Source organism: Pimephales promelas, chromosome 5 (assembly GCF_988280905.1).
Source record: "Pimephales promelas chromosome 5, fPimPro1.hap1.1, whole genome shotgun sequence".
NCBI classification, from domain to species: domain Eukaryota; kingdom Metazoa; phylum Chordata; class Actinopteri; order Cypriniformes; family Leuciscidae; genus Pimephales; species Pimephales promelas.
The window spans coordinates 28,773,938-28,796,132 of NC_142773.1; the positions used below are offsets into that span (position 1 = coordinate 28,773,938).

A 22,195-nucleotide genomic window follows, 5' to 3' on the forward strand; every position below is an offset into this window, starting at 1 on the left:
TTTTTAAAAATGCAGGCAGTATATCTAGAGACCTAATACTTAACCGGAAGTATGAAGGACCTACCTTATAAGACCTCACCGCGCATGCGTAGAAGCCTCTTTTACTGTGGGGATAATGGCGGGTGAAGCGTAAGTTGGAAACCGTGCTATTTGAATCTTCTTCCATCGGTTTAAATATAGCTCATACGATGTTGTTCGGAGTCCATATGAGCAATATGTGTATGTTTAAGTGTTATGAAGGTGAAATTGGGAGGATCGGGGAATGATGAATCAATAAAATTTCATATGAATGTCGTGTAGTCTGCCGGGTGGAATCGGTTGAGCAACGTGTGGAAAAGCAGTTAATTTAGTAACATTAAAATGTACCCAAATAAGTATTTCTGTACTAACATATATTAAAATGCGCTATGGAGTTATGGAATAGTCTTTGATCTAATATTAATTTGTCATTAGCTGCTAACTTAAGGTAAAGGCATGATGCTAACGGTTACTCTGCTAAGTTAGTGTTTTTATGAAGACCAGCTTTAGTGAAAGGTTATGCTGTCATGCATTATGTACATTGTTGTTGTTTTTTGTTATGTAAAGTGAGTTAGCTGTCAATATGATAACCTGGTTTGCTGGCCTAATGTGGTTATAAATTTGCTACCATTTCTCATCAGGAAGAAGAAGGTTCCCTCAGTCCCCGAAAGCCTCTTGAAGAGGCGACAGCGATTTGCTGCCATCAGGGCCGTGCGTCTGAAGAAGGCGATTGCTGACAAGAAGGTTGGTGGTTCATACTTTACCTGCTAGCTTTGTTTATAAACCGTGGTCAAGATAATCTAATGATAAAACGTCAACATAGAGCCCAAATTGAGAATGTGTGTCTTCTCTCACCCATTAGGCCCACAAAGTCACCAGGAAGCTTATCTTCAAGAGAGCTGAAGCTTACCATAAGGAATACAGGGAGATGTACAGGCGTGAAATCCGCATGAGTAGGATGGCTCGCAAGGCAGGCAACTACTATGTCCCAGCTGAGCCCAAACTGGCTTTTGTGATCAGGATCAGAGGGTAAATTTTCCACTTTCAAATGACCTGCCATGCTGTTGGCAGACTTCACAAATTGTGGTTAATGATGTTGCTCTTTTTTCCCCGTCTTATCGACCATGGTGATTACTCTTGAAAATAAGCCAAATCTTCTGAAACCACCACTACATAATACTGTTTTTAGTGAAACTGTCTTTTGAAAGTTGATGATGGGATACCTCGTCTATCCTCAGTATCAATGGTGTCAGCCCCAAAGTCCGCAAGGTGCTTCAGCTGCTCCGTCTCCGCCAGATCTTCAACGGCGTCTTTGTCAAACTGAACAAGGCCTCCATCAACATGCTCCGAATTGCAGAGCCCTACATTGCATGGGGGTAAGTAAAGCTGTGTTCTGGGTCGAACCTAAAAATTGTCAATGTCCACGGCGTATTTATAGCCGTTTTATGGTTCAAGGTACACTACTATTTGAAAGGTTAAGGTGAGTAAATTTGTTTGATGCCTTGGTGAGCATAAGAGTCTTCTAAAAACAATCTTACCGACCCCAAAATTTGAAACATTAGTGTATTCTTGGCTCAAATGAAAGTTTCTCATGTGGTTCCAATCCAATAGGACTTTTTATTTTTTTAATCGTAAAACAGAAAAGAATAGTTGTAGAATGTACTGGCTTCCTTTTTATATAATTAAGTGAATGTGGAATCTGTTCTCCAGAGTCTAAATAGCAGAGAGCATATCGTTACGTCATATGACACGCCAGTTGACTTTGACATCTAATATTGACCTAATAAAGGTGTCATAATTTGAATGCTTTTTCTTGCTCAAAGCTATTGTTAGCTTGAGATTATTATAGTGCATAATATGAAAATCAATCACGTGGGCTACTTTTTTGGTGGTGCTTTGTCCTGTCATTCCCCATTTACTAATATAGAGAAGAGTGGCTGTTATCTCAGTACTTTTCGTTTTGTGTTCAGTGGAAAACAGTTCACCCAAAGATAAAAATTCTGCCATCAGTTACTCCTTCACGTCCTTCCAAACCCATGAGACATTTGTTCATCTTTGGAACATAAATAAATATTTTTTTTATATATTTATGTTAATAAAAGCTCAGTTTAATCCAAGTCTTCTGCAGAGATGTTTGTTTTATGAAGAACAGATTTGTCGTTAAACAATCATGTATCTTCAGAGGACTTGGATTAAACCACTTATTATTTTACGATCTCCTTATAAACATTTGAACTGATTCTCATTGAAGAACAGAAAAAAAGATATTAATTTGTGTTTTGACTGTTTTATAGGTTTGGAATGACATGTAATTGACCTTTTCAACTTTTGGCGGAACTGTCCTTAAATGTTCTAGCAAATCTCATGTAAAACGTAATGTGTGCCATAATACAATGGCTGAATTTGGAACAGCATATCACTTACCATTTTTGTCATGGAAAAATATTGTGAAATTAATAAGAGTGGTTCTGAATGCAGCAACTGTCTCCTAAGTGTGTTATGAACTACCTGCTTGCTGAAGTCCAATTTTGCTTTTTCAGCTACCCCAACCTTAAATCTGTGCGCGAGCTCATCTACAAGCGTGGATTCGGCAAGATCAAAAAGCAGCGCATTGGACTGACAGACAACTCCCTTATCGAGAAGACCCTTGGTAAGCCCAGGCAGTGTACACCATGATGGAACTTTAGGTATTGCAGTAGGGCATTTTAGGATTCAGTAACATGATTTGCATATATCCAGGTCAGTGTGGAATCATCTGTGTTGAGGATCTCATTCATGAAATCTACACTGTTGGAAAGAACTTCAAGGCTGCAAACAACTTCCTCTGGCCATTCAAACTGTCCTCTCCTCGTGGTGGCATGAACAAGAAGACGACCCACTTTGTCGAGGGAGGTGATGCAGGAAATAGGGAGGACCAGATCAACAGACTCATCAGGAGAATGAACTAAGAACATTAGGTGAGCACCTGACTGAAACACATGCCCAGTTCTTAAGTTTGACAAATATTTATTTGCATTTAACTTGTCCTTGCATATCATACCAACAATGCGTAATTCAGGTTATTAGTGGATCGAAGAAAAAAAGTGTTGCCTGAGTGATGTTTGTGTTATGGAATAGCTGTTACATTTCGCTATAATTTATTATGTTCATTTGTGTAGTGTGGGCTGTTTATTGTATTAATTCATAAACATTTCCTTAAGGCATGATTTGCTTGATACTGATGCTATTTGTAATTTTACTGGTTAACTCGATAGTAGGGTACAGGTTACAATATCCTCAAAAAGGCCTGTTGGGAATGAGACCCATTTAAAGTAAATGTCGGGGGACTAACTGCCTTTCAAGTCAAATTTCTAATCTTAAAACTTTTTTTTACTTGTCTCTACAGGTCGTTGGAACATTTCTGTTATTGGTCTGTGTGAAAATAAAATCATTTACACAAACACTGATTTAGAGATTTATTTCTTGGCATCCCTTTATTGTGACACTTAAGTGTGCTCATGATATACGGTAAAAGCATGTATCTCTGAGTTCTCAATTGCATCAAAAAGATGCTACACATCACATCTAAAGAAGCTTCTCGCTATTAAACCACTTAAAGATGATGTTGAAGGTCTACTGATGTTTTAACTTTAAAGAACACACTCGGAGTGTCCTGTACAAACATTTATTTGTGCAACGGTTCTCTAGGTATCTGGAACAATGCAGTCACTATTTCAAAGAAAAGATGTACAACTATAAACATTACATTGATATACAAACTAGGATCCATCTTGACAAGAAAAAAAAGTTTGATATATGCAGAAATTAAAGTGTTTTGGAATGTACATACAATAGTCATGTATTAAAGAAATCTGCTCAAATTTTGTGCAAGTAGATGATCATGCAGCTTATTGTTCCTTTTGATTTGACATCAGCAAAAACATTTTCACATACAGAAACATTAGGGCTTTCAAGATTACATTAAAAAAACCTGAGAACTTAATTGTATTTGCATATTTTACTCTATAAAAATTAGGACTTTCTGTACAGACTTGTCTGAACCAAACCATAGATCTTAACGCCTTCTCATAAATGACTGTTTATGAAAAGGCACCGATTTGAATACTTAAAGCAGGATTTGTTCCTGCCTAGTTTGTTTTAAAAATCACTTGAGTACGATCAATTTAACACAACTTGTGTACCTGTGTTTCTACACTAAATGGATAGCAGATAATTGAATGTACAGTTAATATACAAATCATACACTCATTCGAGGCTCTACTTTAAACTGTTGACATCCATTGACCTCTTTTTTTTTATCCGTGCAACTGTACTGCACGTCGGGGAGAGGAATGTCAAAATGACAATCTTTAAATGTACAATATTCCCATCCATTCAAACTGGCATCATACAGAAATAAAGTGCCATTTCCTTCATCCAGCAGAGGGCATAGTTGATTTACTATATCATAGGTTTCCCTCAACTGAGTCTGAATTGAAGGCAACTTAACCATCTTTCCATACATCTTTACTGATGTGGAGAGTTTCCCACAGCAGTAAACATCCTAAACTATTCAAATAATTAATGTATTTCTAGGTTGGCTATGGCTCAACTATAAAGTGATGCAAATGGAAACACTTGAACTTGCGTTTCACTGAAACAGACATGCTCATAATAATATCAGAATATTTAATACTGACGTTTTTTATTTTTGTTAAGAGTAGGTTTTCCTCTTGAATTACTTGCTCGAAGGGACAGTTGGGGAGGTTGATTTGAACCACATTTGCAGTGAGAACTGAAAACTTTGTGTTGCTTCACATATGACCTCTGAGGAATAATATCACTCAGCAAGAAAACATCAAATGAAGGCATATTTTGGTCAAAAATATTATATCAAGTCAAATGCTGACTGCCAATTTACACTGGTAGCACTTTGGTCAGAACTATTAAACAAACCCAGCACAAATGTTACAGTGGTTAGTCTTTAAAAAAAAATATGTGTATGCTTACAACATCTGCTCAGGGCTGTTAATCTACAATGAAGAATTTGTGGTATCTTATCACAGTTGCCTGAATCAGTCTCTGATCCAAAATAAATATGATTCAACTAACTAAACCTTCACACGGATGGTCAAACTGTTTCAAAATAATAATGCTAGAATAATAAGAGTATGTTTTGTTCTTTAATGTCCTCCCTCTGAATGAATATCACTAAGCTCCTGAAGGTGAGAGCAGACCTTGTCTCTCAGGATCTTTAAGTCAATCTCTGCGGCTATGCAGTTCAATAGTGTCGAAGAAAGACAATAGAAAGTCCCCTTCACTACATCAGTTATTCTTTCTGTTCACATGCTTAGGTGCATTCATTCTGTGTGAACATGTTGGACAGATAGCATGTTAATGCATCTCATCACATCACATGCTAGTTTCACATGGTGGTGAGCGACCTCCATCCCCTGAAGACTTCAGAATATCAGGGGAAAGGAGGTGGTTGTCCACCTTCTGTCCACTTTGAATGCCGTCTTCCACTCCAACGGCGCCAACCGTTGCAGAAGCACAGTTTTGTGCACTTTTAGGGGACGTGGGAGTAACAGCGGCTCTATCGACGTGGTTTCTCCCTCTTTGGCTTTCAGAAGACGACAGGCTTGTGGCTCCATCCCCTTCGAAGCCTTTCCCCGGGGACCTGGGACTCTGCCGAGAACCCGCCAGCAGTAATGGGTCAGATAGCGGTAGCTTTGGTGTCAGTGTGGCCGCGTCATCCGTCACGACTAAGTGCAAGTTGGAAGCCCCTTCGTCTGCAGATTCGGTGAAGTTCACTTTGAGTCCCTTGACTTTGACTTGGTTTCCTTGTGGAGGGCTCCTCACGTTTTCACCGCTCGGATCGAAGCTTTGGTTCTCCTCACCCTGTGACACGGTGCAGCTGTCTGACTTGCACGGGACAAACTCGTAGAGGCCTTCTTTAATGATCGTGGCCTGCTTTTCTCTGTCAGATGCTCGTTTCTCCAGGGAGGTGATCTGGCTGAGGTCGAGTGGCGGAGGAGCGCGTGGATGTCTGGGCAGTAGTGCGCTTTTTTCGACCTCACTGATGTCTGTGGCACAGCTGGCGAAACTGTCGACGCTGGATACGCTTCGGATCTCAGTGATGGGTCTTTCTTTGACCCGTGGTTCACACTGCACTACCTTCATCTCCATCTGTTCTTCTTTACCAACAGTGGTCACTTTGGAAGCCGAAGGTCCACTGCTGCTCATGGATGAGGCGGCCGTCATCTGGTTGTACATTTGTTCAAGGGATTTTGCGTTTAGCCTCTGAGGGCTTGAATTAGGTTTGAATAACCGATCTGGAGAAGCCAACTGTCTTACTTCTTGATATTTTGCGTCTTTGGAACCGAAGTCTGGGCTCTTCTGATAGTTCCAGCGACTGGGTGAAAGATGATTGTCTGAGCCCTTCTCCTCATTCTTTTCGATCACAACGTCCAGTAGTTCCATGTTGCGAGTGAAGGCATCTTTCAGGTTCATCGACACGATGCTCCCGTTTCTCTTGGCCCTCTCAAGTGCTTCTCTTCGTTTGATTGCCTTCTCTTGTCGCTTCTGTTCTTTGTAGAACTCAGAGAAGTTGTTCACAATAATAGGAATGGGCAGAGCAATTACTAACACACCAGCAATACAACAGAGGCCACCCACTATTTTGCCCAGGAGGGTTTGGGGATAGATATCCCCGTAACCCACAGTTGTCATGGTAATTGTTGCCCACCAGAATGAAGCGGGAATACTGGTGAATTTCGTAGCATCTTCGTCTTTTTCAGCAAAGAACACCAGACTGGAGAAGATCATGATGCCCATGGCTAAAAACAATATCAACAGCCCGAGTTCATTATAACTTCTTCTCAGAGTGAACCCAAGAGACTGAAGACCAGTCGAGTGTCTCGCGAGTTTCAGAATTCTCAGGATTCTCATGATCCGGAAGATCTGAACTACCCTGCGCACATTCTGGAACTGGAGGACACTCTTGTTGGATTCTGTGAGAAATATTGTGACATAATAAGGGAGGATAGCCAACAGATCAATGACATTCAGAGGCCCTTTGAAGAACTTCCACTTGTTTGGAGAAGATAAAAAGCGGAGAATGTACTCCATAGTGAACCAGGCGATGCAAATGGCTTCAACGTGGGCCAGGTTTGGATTGTCGTTGGACCCTCCGAATTCATCAATCACTTGTAATTCAGGCAGGGTGTTCAGTGACAGTGCAATGGTTGAGAGTATGATGAACAGAATTGATATTATGGCCAGAACCTGCATAAAAAAAGAAAAGAAAAGAAAAATGCTGTTTAGTGATGTGACTTTAAATGTACATATATTACATCCCATCTTTATTTATATACATATGCTTCCAAGAGTGTCCAAAAAACTGTGGCCACTTTATGCCCACAAAGAATATAGAAGAAAAAAAGCATATCAAAATGTATAATACTTAAACTTAGATTTGAAGTGTTGCAGATATTCAAAACTTTAAGTTAAGAATGAGTGACATTTCTTGGAATTATGCAAATGCTAATTGGACTGAGTGAGAACAGAAATGAAAGTGAAAAAGAGACTGTGCCCTCATCCTAGCATAATGTGATCTGCATCGGCTGTTCTCTCATTCTCCTACTGCACATCAATTCACAAATGGCTTTGACCAGCACTTATTCATCCACTGCTTTGTTAGAATATGGAGGTAGTGGCACTGACAGGACGCTGAGCACTCCTTCACTGGAACTGCATTAAGAGGGGATTAATAATGATCCAGGGTGGAGAATAAAACAGCTGACCTTGACAGTGTCCTGTCATTGTGGATGCCGCACATACCGTTATGAAAGAGATGTCATAACACACTTTTACAGATTCAGCACATTTTATACAACTTCTTCACCAGAATTGTTTGACAAGACATTAGAAGTCATTTGAATTGTTCAAATCTCTTAAAAGTATATGATCCTCAGAGGAATGGATGATTAAGCTAATTTCACACGATCAGCAATATGTCAAAATTTGCCAGCCAACTATTCTTTACTAGTGTGCTTAATATTACAATGTTTAAGGAAGACTAAAGAGATTACAGGTTGATTCTTCCCTTGTGGGGGGAGGGGTGGGGGAAAGACTGAGTAACTGCTCCTAACCTTTCCATATCCTTACTATAGATAGAAACTCAATCCTATTACAATTATCCTGAAATGTCCTCTCACACAGACGACAATGTGAACACCTTTTGCGAGGTTCATACAGGTCTCAAACAAGAGTGACAAATGTCACAATGTTCCGATTACAACAATACAATTACATCACGAGAATGAATGCTCTGGACAAGGTTAATTCAAAAGTCTTGTTGAGGGCTTGAATAATGCAGTGTCTGAAACTATTTCTACACTTGCTACACCAATATCATTTGTGTAGTAAAACCGAGTGCTTTGTTGTCATTGATTACCCAAGTATTGAGTGTTGCTAGAGCATGTTAAACAACTGGTGAGGCAGGCTAAACAAATGTCAGGGGCACAAATAAAAGCATGTGCTTGCTGATTGACGTGTTTGACCTTGTGTAATGAAGTAGAAGTATAAGCAAAGAAATATAAGAAATTCTGAATAGCCCCCAGGGAGGCTGTAATTGCCATGGCTTGACACAGGGATTGTCCCCGCCAGGTGTTGAGTAACGTGACCAACAGACCTAAAGTCCAGTCAGAGGTTGGCGTACCCACGAAGATGAGAGTTAAAAAAGTGCTGATTTTAATCCCTAAGGAGAGGGTCAATGAGGTAACTCTACAGGACAATTTATATTTCATCCAAATGAGATCCAATTCAGTTTGTGTGATATTTTTAGTTCTTCTTTTTTTTTTACATTCCAAACTCTTTCTGAAAATAAAAACAAACAAACATGGCAATACTTCTAAATGCCTCTGAATCAAAGAACGCACTTCATCCCTAAGGAATAAACGTAAACAAGAGTTTTCTGACATCAGCGAGGTAGTGCCCTTTCTCTAAGACCGAGTTAAAATAGGGTTAGGTGACATGAAGGATCTCTTGGTGCTTCTTGTGCTTCCCTATACCCATAAGCCATGGCCTAATGCCAGACATCTCCCTGTGTTGAGATCATTGCCCATGTAATCACGTTTATACAGATCCACAGATGAGGACAGTTAACTAATCCTCCTGCCTTTCTCCTTCAGTACTTATCGCTCTTGTCTCTCGTGTTGAGAACAAATACATGTGTCAGCAAAGGCATTACACTGAGGCCTGTATGACGTACCTTGATATAATTGTTTTTTTTCCCAAACCCTCAAACTGATTAATGAGCTGACGGTGGCAACACATTGGGCAGGGAATTCATGTCCTTCAAACTTAAAGTCACATTAAAGTCAGAAGAGAACATTGCTTGTTTTTAAGTATTTTAGTGGGGGTTCATACATTTTATTAAAGAGTTTACTTTTTGGAACAAACTAAAAACAAAGGATGCTCATTTATTTTATTTTATTATTATTTTTTTTTTGTCTGACAGCTATGTTGTTAATAATGTGAATATGTATCTCTTTAGGCAGGCTTTTATGTGAGTAATTGTATACTTGTATCCAGGGAGTAATGATGATTATTTGTTTGTAAGGTGTCTTTGAGTGTCATATAGGCCTAAGGTGCCTACAAATAATATAATAATAAAATGGTACAATGGCAGTTGAAATCAACATTATATATATATAGGCTGTGTTATTATTTTAAAACAATATGCTAGGTTGTTTTAACCCAGTTTTGGGTCAAATATGGACATTTATTTATTGCATTTTTTAATCCAACATTTGGGTTTGTCCATATTTGACTCAAAATTGGGTTAAAACAACCCAGCATTTTTAGAGTGTACCTGTAGCCTATATTATTATTGAGCTATTGCTAAGAAAGAAAATCAATCCATTACGATGTATAAAATAACAAGAGCAAACCTGCAACAATAATACGTTTATATTACTACTAAAGTAAATTTTTGACAATCGCAAACTGAGAAGCAAGATGGCGTAGCATTTTTACGAAAGAAGAGAGCATAGCCTATCTGCTGCGAGGGAATGAACAACGGCTAATATTATGAAACATTTGACCACTAGTTGGCCCTACTAAACAGATTCGGGAATTCCAGAAAGGTTTGTGTAATAAACGAAAATAAATAAGATGGAAAAAAATAAGTAATTTTACTTCATATTTAAATTTCATTTTAGGGAGCTGCAGCATCTCAACGTTGAATATGTAGAATTTCAAAAGACCACCAAACCAGACCCACAATGTAGGCTACATGACTGTACACACTGTTTTTTAAACGTTTTTAAATAGTATGTAAACGGAGGGCAAAAATGGTGTATTGTAAGGCTGGTTTAGGTTTCTACTAGGTTTCGCTGCTTTGGTCCTTGAAACATCTGGCCCTTATAATGAGCTTGTACAAAAACACCTGGACGATTTTTTTCATTCAAATTCACTGCCCAGAGAATTATTGTCTCGGGACTGACCTGAGGATCTGAAAATAATCACAAATAATACATATGAGGGAAAACTGAAGGCAATCATGGCCAAACATGAGGATTTGCCTTTTAATCTGCCTGGTGAGGTGGATTTACCTATTGCAAAAAGTCTAAGGTTCACATGTGAGTCAAAGTCCAGGAAATTTTTCTGAATGTTTGGTAAAGCCGATTCATTTTTCAGACCAGCACCACGGACAGCTCCTTCACCATACAAACCACTTATACAGCAAATGCCCTGTGCTTTAGGAATTAGAGCGTTAAATCCATCTTTTTTTATCTGCAAACCTTGCTGGGATGCTCAAATGACTCAGTAATGTGTTCTCTCACAAAAAATTACAACAGACCAAGCTTTCAGCTCTTCTTTCAGGAACATCCATGCACAAACTATATTGACATCTATTGTTAGACAGACCCTTGTTCCCGTTTTCTCTCTGCTGGACTAGTTGAGAAACACCTTTCTGATGTAAGTGAGCAAACTTATAACTTTTGTCAAACAAATTGAGGATTAAGAGGTGCATTTGGATACTGTCAATTAAACTGTTATGCAGTGTAAAACTCTAAATGAATCGTCCTATATTTATCTCCTCAGAAGACACCTCTCTTCCAGAGAGAAATTGAAGGTTAAATTATTTCTGGAGAATATTGTTATCATTACAGCCATGAGAGGAAGGAGAAACTCTGTCTGGAAACCCAAGAATGTCTTGATCGATACTGAAGGGTTATTTATAAAGGGGTGTCATGGGATCTGTTTGATTGTGTTTTTTTTATAGGATAGGTTAATTTGGAGCTTAAAGGGATACTTCACCTCCGGAAAGATGAATGTGTATAGAAAATGGGTCATTTATGTAGAAGAAATTTTGAATTTTGAGCTTTCTAGAACAATGAATGGCGACTGCAGAAAGCAAAAGCTAAATCCCGGACATGTGTGGGAAAAAGAGGAGGAATGGTGGGACTCAGGTTACTAAGCTTTCTCCACAGAACAAGAGCCTGTTAGCTTAGCTTCCAAAAATGGCTGACACTATGTGTACATTCTATGAGTGAGATCCCACCCTCTATGGGCAGGTTGAGAACATGCGGGACAGCCCCTATTACTGGCTGTAGTCTTAAGCCTCTGGCCAAAAAATCTTCCGATGATGCAAAATGAAAATTTTTGTGTCATCTGATGATTTTTTCCAGACAAAAAATTCGTAAATCTCTCGTCTCACGGGGATATGAGGGTGTAAAGCATGGTAATTCGAAAATACTACAGGTTTTCTACTAATACAAAGCTTAATGCTAAATCCTGAAGTATCCCTTTAACTCCCACATTTGTCAAGCTTTTGCTGAGTAAAAGACACACTATATGATATCCAGTTCCTCTATAATGTGCAATGTTGTGTCCAACACGCATGAAAGCAGCTGAGCTGAGCTACAAGATGACTACTCTGTTTTTGACAGTGTCTTTGCGTGCGCGGGGGTGGGAGGAAGCAGGGGGTCTTGATTATAGTGATTAGTCAATAATATGACCCTGATGATTGCTTGTGGTTTACAGGCTAGCCCTCAACCTACCACTTACTCGCATGCAAAATCCTCAGCCTCACAAGTGGGGTAGGCAGGCAACCTCTACTTAAACACAGTTTAAAGCCTGCTATTCAGTCTGTCCAACTGCCACTGTCTATTTTTACACAATCTAACATATCTGCCGTCATACCAGATCCACGAGAATTTGCCCGGTATCCGTCCCCCAAAAACGAAAATCAAAAAAACTGGGTTCAAGGTAAGGTAGGGGTTCAAGGTGAGATAGAGCTTCAGAGGATAAAACTTTAAGTCTTATCCTTTCAAGACTGGCAGTGCTTCTGCCCGTGGCAGGGTTTTAGCTCTTGTGGGTTGGTAAGGTAAAGCTAATAGCATGTATTTTGTTGTCAAAATGTAGGAATACAAGTCAAGTCACATTTATTTATATAGCGCTTTTTACAATACAGATTGTTTCAAAGCAGCTTTACGGAGATAACAGGCAAGTAATGCATGTTTGTTTCCAGAAGAAAACAGCGATATATATATATATATATATATATATGCTCTGAAGTAAACTGTGATGTCATCATCCAGCTCAGTTCAGTTCTCATATAATGGTGTCAATTCTGGCAGAATATTACATTTAATGTTAAATTTAATGTCCCCAACTAAGCAAGCCAAGACAATGGCAACAAAGGGGAAAAAGGCGACAGTGGCAAGGAATCAAAACAGGTGGCAGAATGGAGACAAAAACCTGGGGGCCAGTTTTCCTCTGACCAATGAACGAACAGTGTATGATTATGATTCAGGCAGCATTAAAGGTCAGAAGTCAGATTGGAACAACCTGAATATTATCCAGTTCCATCTGGTTGAAGATTGGAGCACAAAGATGGCCTGAGCATCATTAATGCAAGAATGAGCATCATTAATGCAACAGAATGGGATCGGATCAAAAAATTGGCTTTCTACTTTCAGTACTATACCCTATATATATATATATATATATATATATATATATATATATACAGTATATATATATATAAGGGATGCACCGATATGAAAATTTTGGCCGATACCGATTATTCTTTATATTTGAAAGCCGATAAATTTAACTCCAAATTTTTATCTAATTTTGAGAGCCTGACTACAAAAACAAAAGTCCCACAATTAAATCCATGTCTTAAGCGCACGATTATATTGATGTTCTCATTATAGTGTTGTATAGCCGATATGACAGATTTGCGCTGCACATGTTGTACCGAACCATATTTTAATTTTTAAAAATCTCTTTTTAAATAGATTTCAAAAATATTTCAAGAAAATCAAAATCATAAACAGTGCTCAACAAGTGTCTCAGTTGAAGGGAATAATACATTATTTATCGGCTTTAATATATCGGCCACATTTTCTTACAAGGCCGATAACGATAACATTAAAAATGAACATATATCGGCCGGTACCGATATGCTGGCCGATATATCGTGCATCCCTAATATATATATATATATATATATATATATATATATATATACTGACACAAGAATCACAGAATCACATAACAGTGAAAAGAAATCCAATTACATTATCAGTGACCCAGTCAATAGTGTCTAGACTCTAACGTGCAGAGATAGAAAGAAATCACCCATGCATGACATTTATCACTGTATTTTTTTTTATCAGATATTTGTAATAACGTTCAGTATTTGAATAACTTCACTTTTGACTTAAAGGGCCAGATTTACAAACAGCTTGAGCCAGCACAAGCTATACTATCAGGAGACACGGTGAAAAATGAGCAGTGAAAAGCCATGGACGCAGTTATTTTTGTGTGGCTTTGTAGTTTCAATTTCAGATGCAAATTTATGGGAGGAGAGTCTTTAAATAAATCATGGAATGTGATTTACTAGGTATTTACTGGTATTTGTGCCATTATTTAACTCATTTAGTCTTAACTCATTTAGCTTTTGAAATGACTTCATCTATATTCTTTAATTTGCACATTTTCAGTTAGATCACCCTCATATCTTGCCACTACCATCTGCATTTTTATGGGATAGCAGTCTCACGGTAATGTAATGTTTAGTAAATCTGGCCAGTAGTCTTTATCTTCCCATTGACTGTTATGAATATTCTCTATATTGATCCACCACATGTCCTGTAATGCATCATTTTAGAAAGGAATCTTTCACAGCTGAGAGTGACTGGCAGATTCATCATCCCCTTGTGCACCTCTGACTTTGGCTTCACATGTTGCCAAATACCACAAAGGGAGTTTTGTTTCACCACATCAGATAAGAGTCTAAAAAAGTTTTCCAATCAGTGTGTAGCACAAAGCTACACTTTTTGCCTTGTTCATAATTGTATCTGCCTTTGAACATCCCTCAGTATGCAGTGTCTTTTAGGATTAAAGGAATTACGGAAAAGCCTTAATAATTTGAATTAATTACTTTTTTTTGTAAATTTAACCTCCAGGTTATGAAATATCCTAATATGAAAATGTGACAAGGTCATACACGCTAAAAGAATACTAGACACACTACTAATGGACTCAATGCTTATTGATTGTAGGTCACAGTACATTAATAATTGGCTTTAACCCTCAATGAGGCTTCAATTACAGGATCAGATCTTGTATATAACTTCCACATCCACTAAGTAGGATTTTATCCATCAGAGTGGAATGAAAGGTGAAACTGTAGCTATTTTGTTTGTTCATTACTCAGATTAAAGGTAAATCCCTTTAGGTTTCCCAGGCTTAACTACATAATTGTTTGACATTATGGGGGATGGAAACTCCTCTGTGTCGGCAGAGAGGCTAAGCGAAAGGACTTGTTCCAAGGTTCAACGCCCACATTGGGCCTATGTACTGTACAGTTCGCTCCCTCTGGGTCACAATCTCAGCACTTCCTTTTTGAAAGCACTGGATTACATAACATGACAATTACTTTCAATGTCTATTCTCATCTAAGGATATATCAACTTTGAATTTCATAGTTTTAACCTACGTCTGAACTCTCACATGGATTTGATAACTGAACCGGAAAAACGCTTTGCTATTTCTGTCTTGATTCATTTATTTATTTATTTATTTATTTTTCTAAATCTGTGCACAGTGATAAACAGACAGTACATTCGGAACAACCTTGCACTTTTAATGGTCTCTTTTAACATAAAATGCACCATTGTTTTGAAAGTCAGTTCAATTCGTTTCAACACCATTTACTCATGTTTGAAATATAATTCAATTAAGTTGAAAGTATAAATGCCACATTAAACAACCAGCTGTCACCTTACAGCACATTATTCTCATAAACATAGCTCTGCTCTGTCCATTATAATTTTAAGACGGGATCAATTTACCAACCTCACTGTAAAATAGACATTGAGAAATAACCTAAGTGGACAAGGCGTGAATTGTTTTAAAATGATTAATGCAATCTCGCTGAAGTTAAAAAAGCACTGGATGGAACCTTTACTCATCTTCACATTCACTTTGTCTATTGACCCAACATATTCTCATCCTACTAGGGCCTCATATAGGTGACGCTTTGGCACCACCCTTTAGCGTCAATACAATACGCTTCGGTTATCGGTAGGTTAAGGTCTGATGTAGTGTAGGAGGCGCCTTCTGGCCCATATATATATCTGCGTCTCATATTGACGCTAAAGGGTGCCATGTGCGCCGGATGTATACACAATGTCAAAATATGGCATTGGGCTGGGCTGGTTGACCTCCATGGCTCTTGAAGTAATGCCTGAGAGGGGAATTCACCAGGTATCTCCTTGCACCCAGAGTCCCAGCCAAAACCCAAACCTCTTTATTTAGTAACAGAACCTCCACTGACAAAGAGCTCTTCTTCCTTTTTCCTCTCTCCCCCTAATCCAACCCCTTTCTCATCCCTGGGCTTTGTGCAGAGAATTTCTGCTCTGTCCATAGAGCTGAGAGCATAGAGTATCATGTCATGATCAATTAGAGTAAATACACATAAATTATTCACACCACCGACATTTCAGAGGAACAGTGATCTCATCAAAACAATCTGCAGTGAACACCTCTTTACAGATTATGATATCTGATTAGATGTCTCTCGTTGTCAAGTATGAATCCTGCAGTTATTTGACATTCAAAAAAATGCAATAAAATCTAAAAAAAAAATATATTCAAGATTTTGTATTGCATTTGAAATATATCTGCAATATGCTGTGTGTGAGTGTGAAAATATGAAAGAAAGACAAATTCAACCTCCTGAAATATGTATTGTTTTACTGATTTTTTTATGTTTCTTTGCGTTGCTAACTAAAAGCTCAGGGTGTTTATACATGCAACATAAATCAAGGTGTGACAGAGCTGTTTAAATTAGCTCAGCCTTACCATACAATGATCTTTTGAGAGGACACACAAGTCATCTGATATAAGAAGAGAATCAAGGGGAAACAAGATGGAAAATCCCGGGTACACCAGATACCTCACTCCTCATCCAGGACATCATGGATGTCACAACATTTTTGCTCTAAGACAAGAAAATCTTGGTTTAAATGGATAAAGTTCATCTTCCCAGCGTGAGCTTAGAATTATAAGGTTCTATCTCCACTTTTGGTCGAAATTGAGTTTTTGACATAATCTGATCCATTAGGTGTTTATTAATGCCTGTGTGGTGTTATTTTTGTAGATTAATAAATAAAGCTATAATAGAAGATTATACTACATAACAGTTTTGCCAGCTGGGATGTAAAAACTTTGATGCTCAATATCTCAGAACTGCCCTAAACGGAGATAGAACCTTATAATTCTAAGCTCACGCCAGGCCATTCACGATGTTCGCCTTGGCATTCAGAAACAGCGGAAACAATGTGGAAAAGTGTCCTAACTCCTAATAACGTCCGCAGGGTGGAAAACTGGCTTCACTAATTGATTAACTGCTAAACACGTGACCACATTACACACTGTAGCCATAAGCCAGACAGAATGCCAGCAGTCTATTTGTAGGAGCAGACTAGGTAAATCACCAAAGGAGATTAAGTCTCCATTGCCTCGCAGAGAGCAGTGTGCTGACCACTGAACTAGCTACTGTTAGCTTTCTCTTTACCACTTAGAAACTGTCCACTTGCAAATATATTATCTTTTGTATAGTATGATAAAAATAACAATAAAATGTAGGCTAACAGCTTATTTGCCATATAAGCTCTGCAAAGCATGTTACAGCTGAGAATTCCTGCTGCATTCCAACCCATAAAGCAAAAACATATATTTTCAGATATGAAATATCTGGAATGTACTGAAACTGACATGGCAACAAAGTAACAGATTATTATTGGTAATTACAAAGTATTATTGGCGATATTCTGCCTGCAATATGCTATTGGTAAATACCTCCTCAGTAACACAGTCATCATGCTCAAAATCCAGTGTCCAGTAACCAAACCACTGAAGCCACAGAAGTGAAGGTCGACTAACGTCGATTAATCTTGTAGCTAACATGCAATTAATTATTACTGGACCCCTGTAATGTAAAGGGGTTCCCTCTGTTTTCCCCAGATCCAGGCATGCAGAAACCCAGACAGTAAAGTGGGGTTTATTGAAGGGAAATTCTTTGTAATTGAATATACTGCTATACATTGTGAGCACAAGTCTGCCATCCCATCTTGCAGTGATCACAGCAGTGATATGATAAACTGAACTAGGCTGAAGGTGATTTTGGTCAATACAAAGCTGCTTTTTGCCTGTCAGAGCAGACATTATAGACGATTGGTGTAGGCTGAATATATGCTGACTCACTCAAAAGATTGACTGGCTACAAATCATTGTGGCAGTGACTCAACCTTCATCTTCCTCTCTAAGAGCAGAACGTGCAACTCCACCTGCCCAGTCCCGATCCAGCATCTAATGCTACAGTAAATCTGTCAAATACAATGAATCAGAGCGAGATGATGTAGCTTTTCCTTTCTGGTCAGCTAACAGTTGTTGACAAATATGCCCAAGCAAACACATGGATGCAGTTTAAATAGAAACTCAGAGTTTTCTGAGCCGGCTATAGTGGGAACGTTTATAGGGATTACCATTTGTCCTTTCTCTCCTCACTCCCCCATTTTTTCAGGTGAGTTTAATTAGATGTATTAACTTTTTTCATTTATTTAAAATGCTTTTTTTATTCACCCATTGGAAAGACGCTTTTCTTAAGAGCCTAAGGAAAAAATCCTGTACATTAAAGCATTTCACTAATGGCTCCTCTGACTGCTTACCCTGTCTGAATTCTGGGAAGTAGACAATCTGCGTTTTGGGACTGGGCAGTGAGTGGAGACAAAGCCTTTCAATACTCTCAGCAACCTTCTATGGAGACAATCTACTAATGCGAAAATATGATTAGAAAAAATATGATTAGTCAAAATGTTCTTGAAATTATATTCAAGACTTATTGTTTTAATGATTCATTCGTAATCATTCTTGTTTAAGATGTGCGCATATCACTCATCCATGCAGCATCTCCCCACATCAGCAACAACAACAATCTCGGATAGAAAATGTTGCCAGAAAAGTTTCACATATGACATGCCGTACCAGAAATCTTCCCTCTAGCAAGCTATATACCACAAAAAATATGCCTCTATACTTTTGTGGCATAAAAGCCTGGGCTAATATGTCAATCATGACAGCCAGGAAATGCATATGGGATGTGTGTATTTATAAATTCATCTTTGGGTTTCATATTTCATCATATCACTGCTAGCATCAGTCTCAGAGCTCTGCAGCCCTTGAATTGCCCCTAGTCATTGTAAGGCAAGTTAATAATTCATTTCAAATTGAATATTTGGATTATCATTCTTCCGTGTTTTTTTAAGTGTTAGTTTGTTAAAGAAATGTCAGAATGTGATCAATTTATGTGGCTATACTCTGACATTTGGTATTGTGCGTGCGTGTGTGGGCCGTGTGCTTGCCCTACCTTGGCCGCCACAGAAGAGCTCGGTTTCTCCAGCAAATCCCAGAGCTTCTGCCTTTTGTCTGGGCAGCAGCCGGTTTCCACCTGATCTCCATCCTTCTCCCTGAGAGTTTCAGCCTCTCTTCTTAGCTCTTCATTCATCTGCTCCTTCTTCTGATGGTACCGCGCCTGGCAGCACGACTCCAGATAGATCTCATCGATGCCCCAGTAGTCAAGCTCCTGGCCAAAAGACAGAGCGCACATCTCTTCCATCATGTGTAGCTTGCCAGTCCGGTAAAAGTTTAAAATGGAGGAAAAGGCACCGGGGTGCCTGTCAAAGAAATACTCGTTGTCATTTAGACTGTAGTCATCACAGATCTCCATTAAGGTTTCATGGGTGTTGCAATCTCTGAGTTTCCCCAGACGTGTTCGCGGCAGTCGGTCCAGGGTTCTCCATAGCACCTCGTGGACAAGCCCACCCACATTGATCCGGACTCTTCTGGATCTGGCTTTGGTCCGGATAATGTCGATGGGTTCTGGCGGGAGTGAGCCTTGTGGCCGTGAGACCCTCTGAGCCCCAAAGTTTGCCCTATCAGCCATGACTGCTGCTACACAAATGTTATGCTAATTCGGACGTCAATTATGAGTACTATGATGAATCCACCTCAGACAAGGCCCTCCATGGTTGCACCTGAAAATAAAAGACACTTCAGGGAGACTTATCATGGAACTAATTTATAATTCACAGGAAGATGAATAGGCAAAGTAATAGTGGACAATTTATAAATAAAATATATTATAAATAATATGATATTAAAAATATATGTATAATCATTGATAGATGAATGATAGCTAAGACCATTACTAAATAACTCCAACACTATTATGACCTTATTTTATGCAGCAAAAATAATGAACCAATAAACTTTGCAAGCTAAAACCAGTCTCCAAAAGCACACAGTTTTGAGAATGGAGATGATTATACGTAAAATGACTTAAATACTGCTCTGATATAACTTCTAAATAAGAAGTTTGACAATAATTGCAGGGCTTAAAGGGAAAAAAAAACATCTAGGTGTTGTGAATAAAAAGAGTGTACTGAAGTACTAAAACAACAATTAAAAGTTTAAAAGTTTCATCCACCAAATCAAAGTTCTTGTGGCATTACCAACATGTAGGAGGCCATCTTGTTGTCATGTGACAAGAAAACCTGTGTGTCAAGGTCATTAAGATTTTTGTTTGTTTGTTTGTTTATTGAATATTCTGATATTTTGATGTACAGGCATGTTTTGGAGTAACATTAAGAAAACTTGATATTCAAAAATGTATATCATTATCTTAAAAACATGCTTAAAAATTATTGATGCCACTTAACATGACTATTAGGCCTACACCTTTTGACATTCCCAGAGTTACGAAATAAAATGTTCCTCCTAAATATGAGTTTGAACCAAAATCGACACAATAATTACTTTTCTAAGAAATTAGAACACATTTTGTGTGTGTTTTGTTGTTGTAGTTGTTTTAAACCATCTCGAACATGCAAATTCAACATAATGACAATTGCCACGTTCTTGTAGGCTATAGCAATTGGATGTCAAGTAGGCTATACTTTTGGCTCTTAGGACAGACGCTAATGCGATTGAGTATTTAAGAATGTCTTGATGATAAATCCCGCTAGGACTATTTAGCGGGCTTCTATTTCCTGCTCTTAAAAGACTTCGAAACAGCCGGCTATTTAAAACTCTCTTACAGAGAGGAAACTATATAGGCCAGCATTTCATAATGATGCAGCACTGCGATGTATCCAAGGCTATAATGTCCCGTTGTGTAGTTTGCATTGCGTTAACACCCACCCACATAATATATCCGCTGCTTTACGCTTTATCCCCACAAGGTTAAGTTGGTGTGCCCTAATGTTACCGATATCACGAAAAATCAACTCAACTGTCCTCAAGATCCGCGGGCCAGGAGAGAAACAAAAATACTATCGAGACACGTTTGTTATACAGTTAAAAATAAAGATAGCTTATCGTAAATTAAATAGGCCTACTTTGTATAGTCTAATAGCCTGCGTTTTCCCATTATCAACTTTGCATTTCAAGCTTTTCAAGCAGACGACTAATCCTTAATCGGGGAGGTAGAGTCTTTACTTTCTAGTGCACCTGTTTCAGGACAGCTGACAAACACTCGTTCACACAAAGGTTCTTCGGTTCTTCTTATTAAGGACCACTTGTGCTGTATAAAAACCTCTTGAGCTGAGACTGCAAGTTCATGTAAAACCAATTGCATCAAGCTAAGCCCTTTCCCGTTGCTGTCAGGAACCTTTATTTGCGAGAGTGAACACTAACTGCTGGGATACGCTGAGAGCAGCAGAACTGTAACGTTAGTGTTCTGGCATCCCTGTTCGCGGAGTTTATGTGCCCAATGAAAACAGTGCAATCTTACGCACAACGTATCCAAACGACCTCCGGTTCTTTTAAAGCGGATAAAAGCAACGAAATCTTACCTTCCCGCCGTTCACCTCTTCTTCCTTTACCTCTACAACCAAAATGAGTCAATTAGCCACTTATTTCCCACTCCATCTGCTCAAGAGATAAAGGTATCAGTGGTACCCCTGCTGAAAGGGCAGTCGTTCCTCTTCATTCTGTATGGACACAATCTCACAAGTAACTCGTGCGAATTAAGCAGAAAGAAGGTGGGGCGGGGAAACCCCGAAACTGTTGATTATTCTCGCCACGAAGCCATGCCCTATGTTTAAAGTGAAAAGAAGCGCGTATAAGGACTGTCACACACTTATCGCTCAGTGGAGCTTCGACTGAGCAGGAGCGCGCGCTGCATCACAGCCCGGGGGTGAAGACTAATTGGATTGAGAGCTGTACATCACCAAGGATAGCAGCAGCATCAGATCCCTCCGTCGAGTCCGTCCCATACAGGAGTCAGTGTCGCTGATCTCTAGCTCTTTGTCATAGCAAGTTCAAATGAGGTGGGACATGATGACACAATGGAACACGATGATCCCCACATTAGGGAAAGGCGGAATAGCATCACAAGGGACTTGATATAGTTTGCGTGATGTATAAGATGATATTCAAGATTCTGTTATAGAACCTAAGCAGGGATGACACAACTGAAAAGATTAAAAGATTTAGATCGTGAGAGACTTATTGTCTTAGATATATAACTTGCATTATTTCTGTATTGTAGGCTATAAGCTATAAATATTATAGTCTTGGCTTGACTTCCCCAAGAGATTATATATATATA

General features: G+C 38.8%; 2 protein-coding genes and 1 non-coding gene across 3 annotated transcripts; 2 read left to right on the plus strand and 1 right to left on the minus strand.

The window, feature by feature from the left end:
* Nucleotides 1-22: 22 nt before the first annotated feature.
* On the plus strand, nucleotides 23-3,464 carry rpl7 (ribosomal protein L7). The gene is made up of 7 exons (XM_039676916.2): nucleotides 23-129; nucleotides 660-762; nucleotides 881-1,047; nucleotides 1,257-1,394; nucleotides 2,559-2,668; nucleotides 2,758-2,975; nucleotides 3,404-3,464. Exons 1-6 carry the CDS (start codon nucleotides 116-118, stop codon nucleotides 2,964-2,966), a joined length of 741 nt encoding a protein of 246 aa, XP_039532850.1. The 5' UTR covers nucleotides 23-115; the 3' UTR covers nucleotides 2,967-2,975; nucleotides 3,404-3,464.
* LOC120483290 (small nucleolar SNORD12/SNORD106) lies at nucleotides 1,099-1,188 on the plus strand. The gene has a single exon (XR_005623582.1). It is a non-coding gene; the product is annotated as a small nucleolar SNORD12/SNORD106 (small nucleolar RNA).
* Nucleotides 3,465-3,574: 110 nt separating the features above from the next.
* On the minus strand, nucleotides 3,575-21,759 carry kcnb2a (potassium voltage-gated channel subfamily B member 2a). Its single transcript, XM_039676915.2, has 3 exons — nucleotides 21,438-21,759; nucleotides 18,953-19,619; nucleotides 3,575-7,284 (listed from the first exon to the last, which is right to left on the minus strand). Exons 2-3 carry the CDS (start codon nucleotides 19,526-19,528, stop codon nucleotides 5,410-5,412), a joined length of 2,451 nt encoding a protein of 816 aa, XP_039532849.2. The 5' UTR covers nucleotides 19,529-19,619; nucleotides 21,438-21,759; the 3' UTR covers nucleotides 3,575-5,409.
* Between the last annotated feature and the right edge of the window lie 436 nt (nucleotides 21,760-22,195).

Bases quoted from the DNA above. Each gene is read 5' to 3' on its own strand.
- rpl7 (XM_039676916.2), top strand. The intron at 763-880 runs GTTGGTGGTTCA...CTCACCCATTAG, and splicing joins AGGCGATTGCTGACAAGAAG to GCCCACAAAGTCACCAGGAA. The intron at 1,048-1,256 runs GTAAATTTTCCA...GTCTATCCTCAG, and splicing joins TTTGTGATCAGGATCAGAGG to TATCAATGGTGTCAGCCCCA.
- kcnb2a (XM_039676915.2), bottom strand. From the start codon at position 19,528: ATGGCTGATAGGGCAAACTTTGGGGCTCAGAGGGTCTCACGGCCACAA. The intron at 7,285-18,952 runs GTAGGGCAAGCA...TTTTTTATGCAG, and splicing joins GCTCTTCTGTGGCGGCCAAG to GTTCTGGCCATAATATCAAT.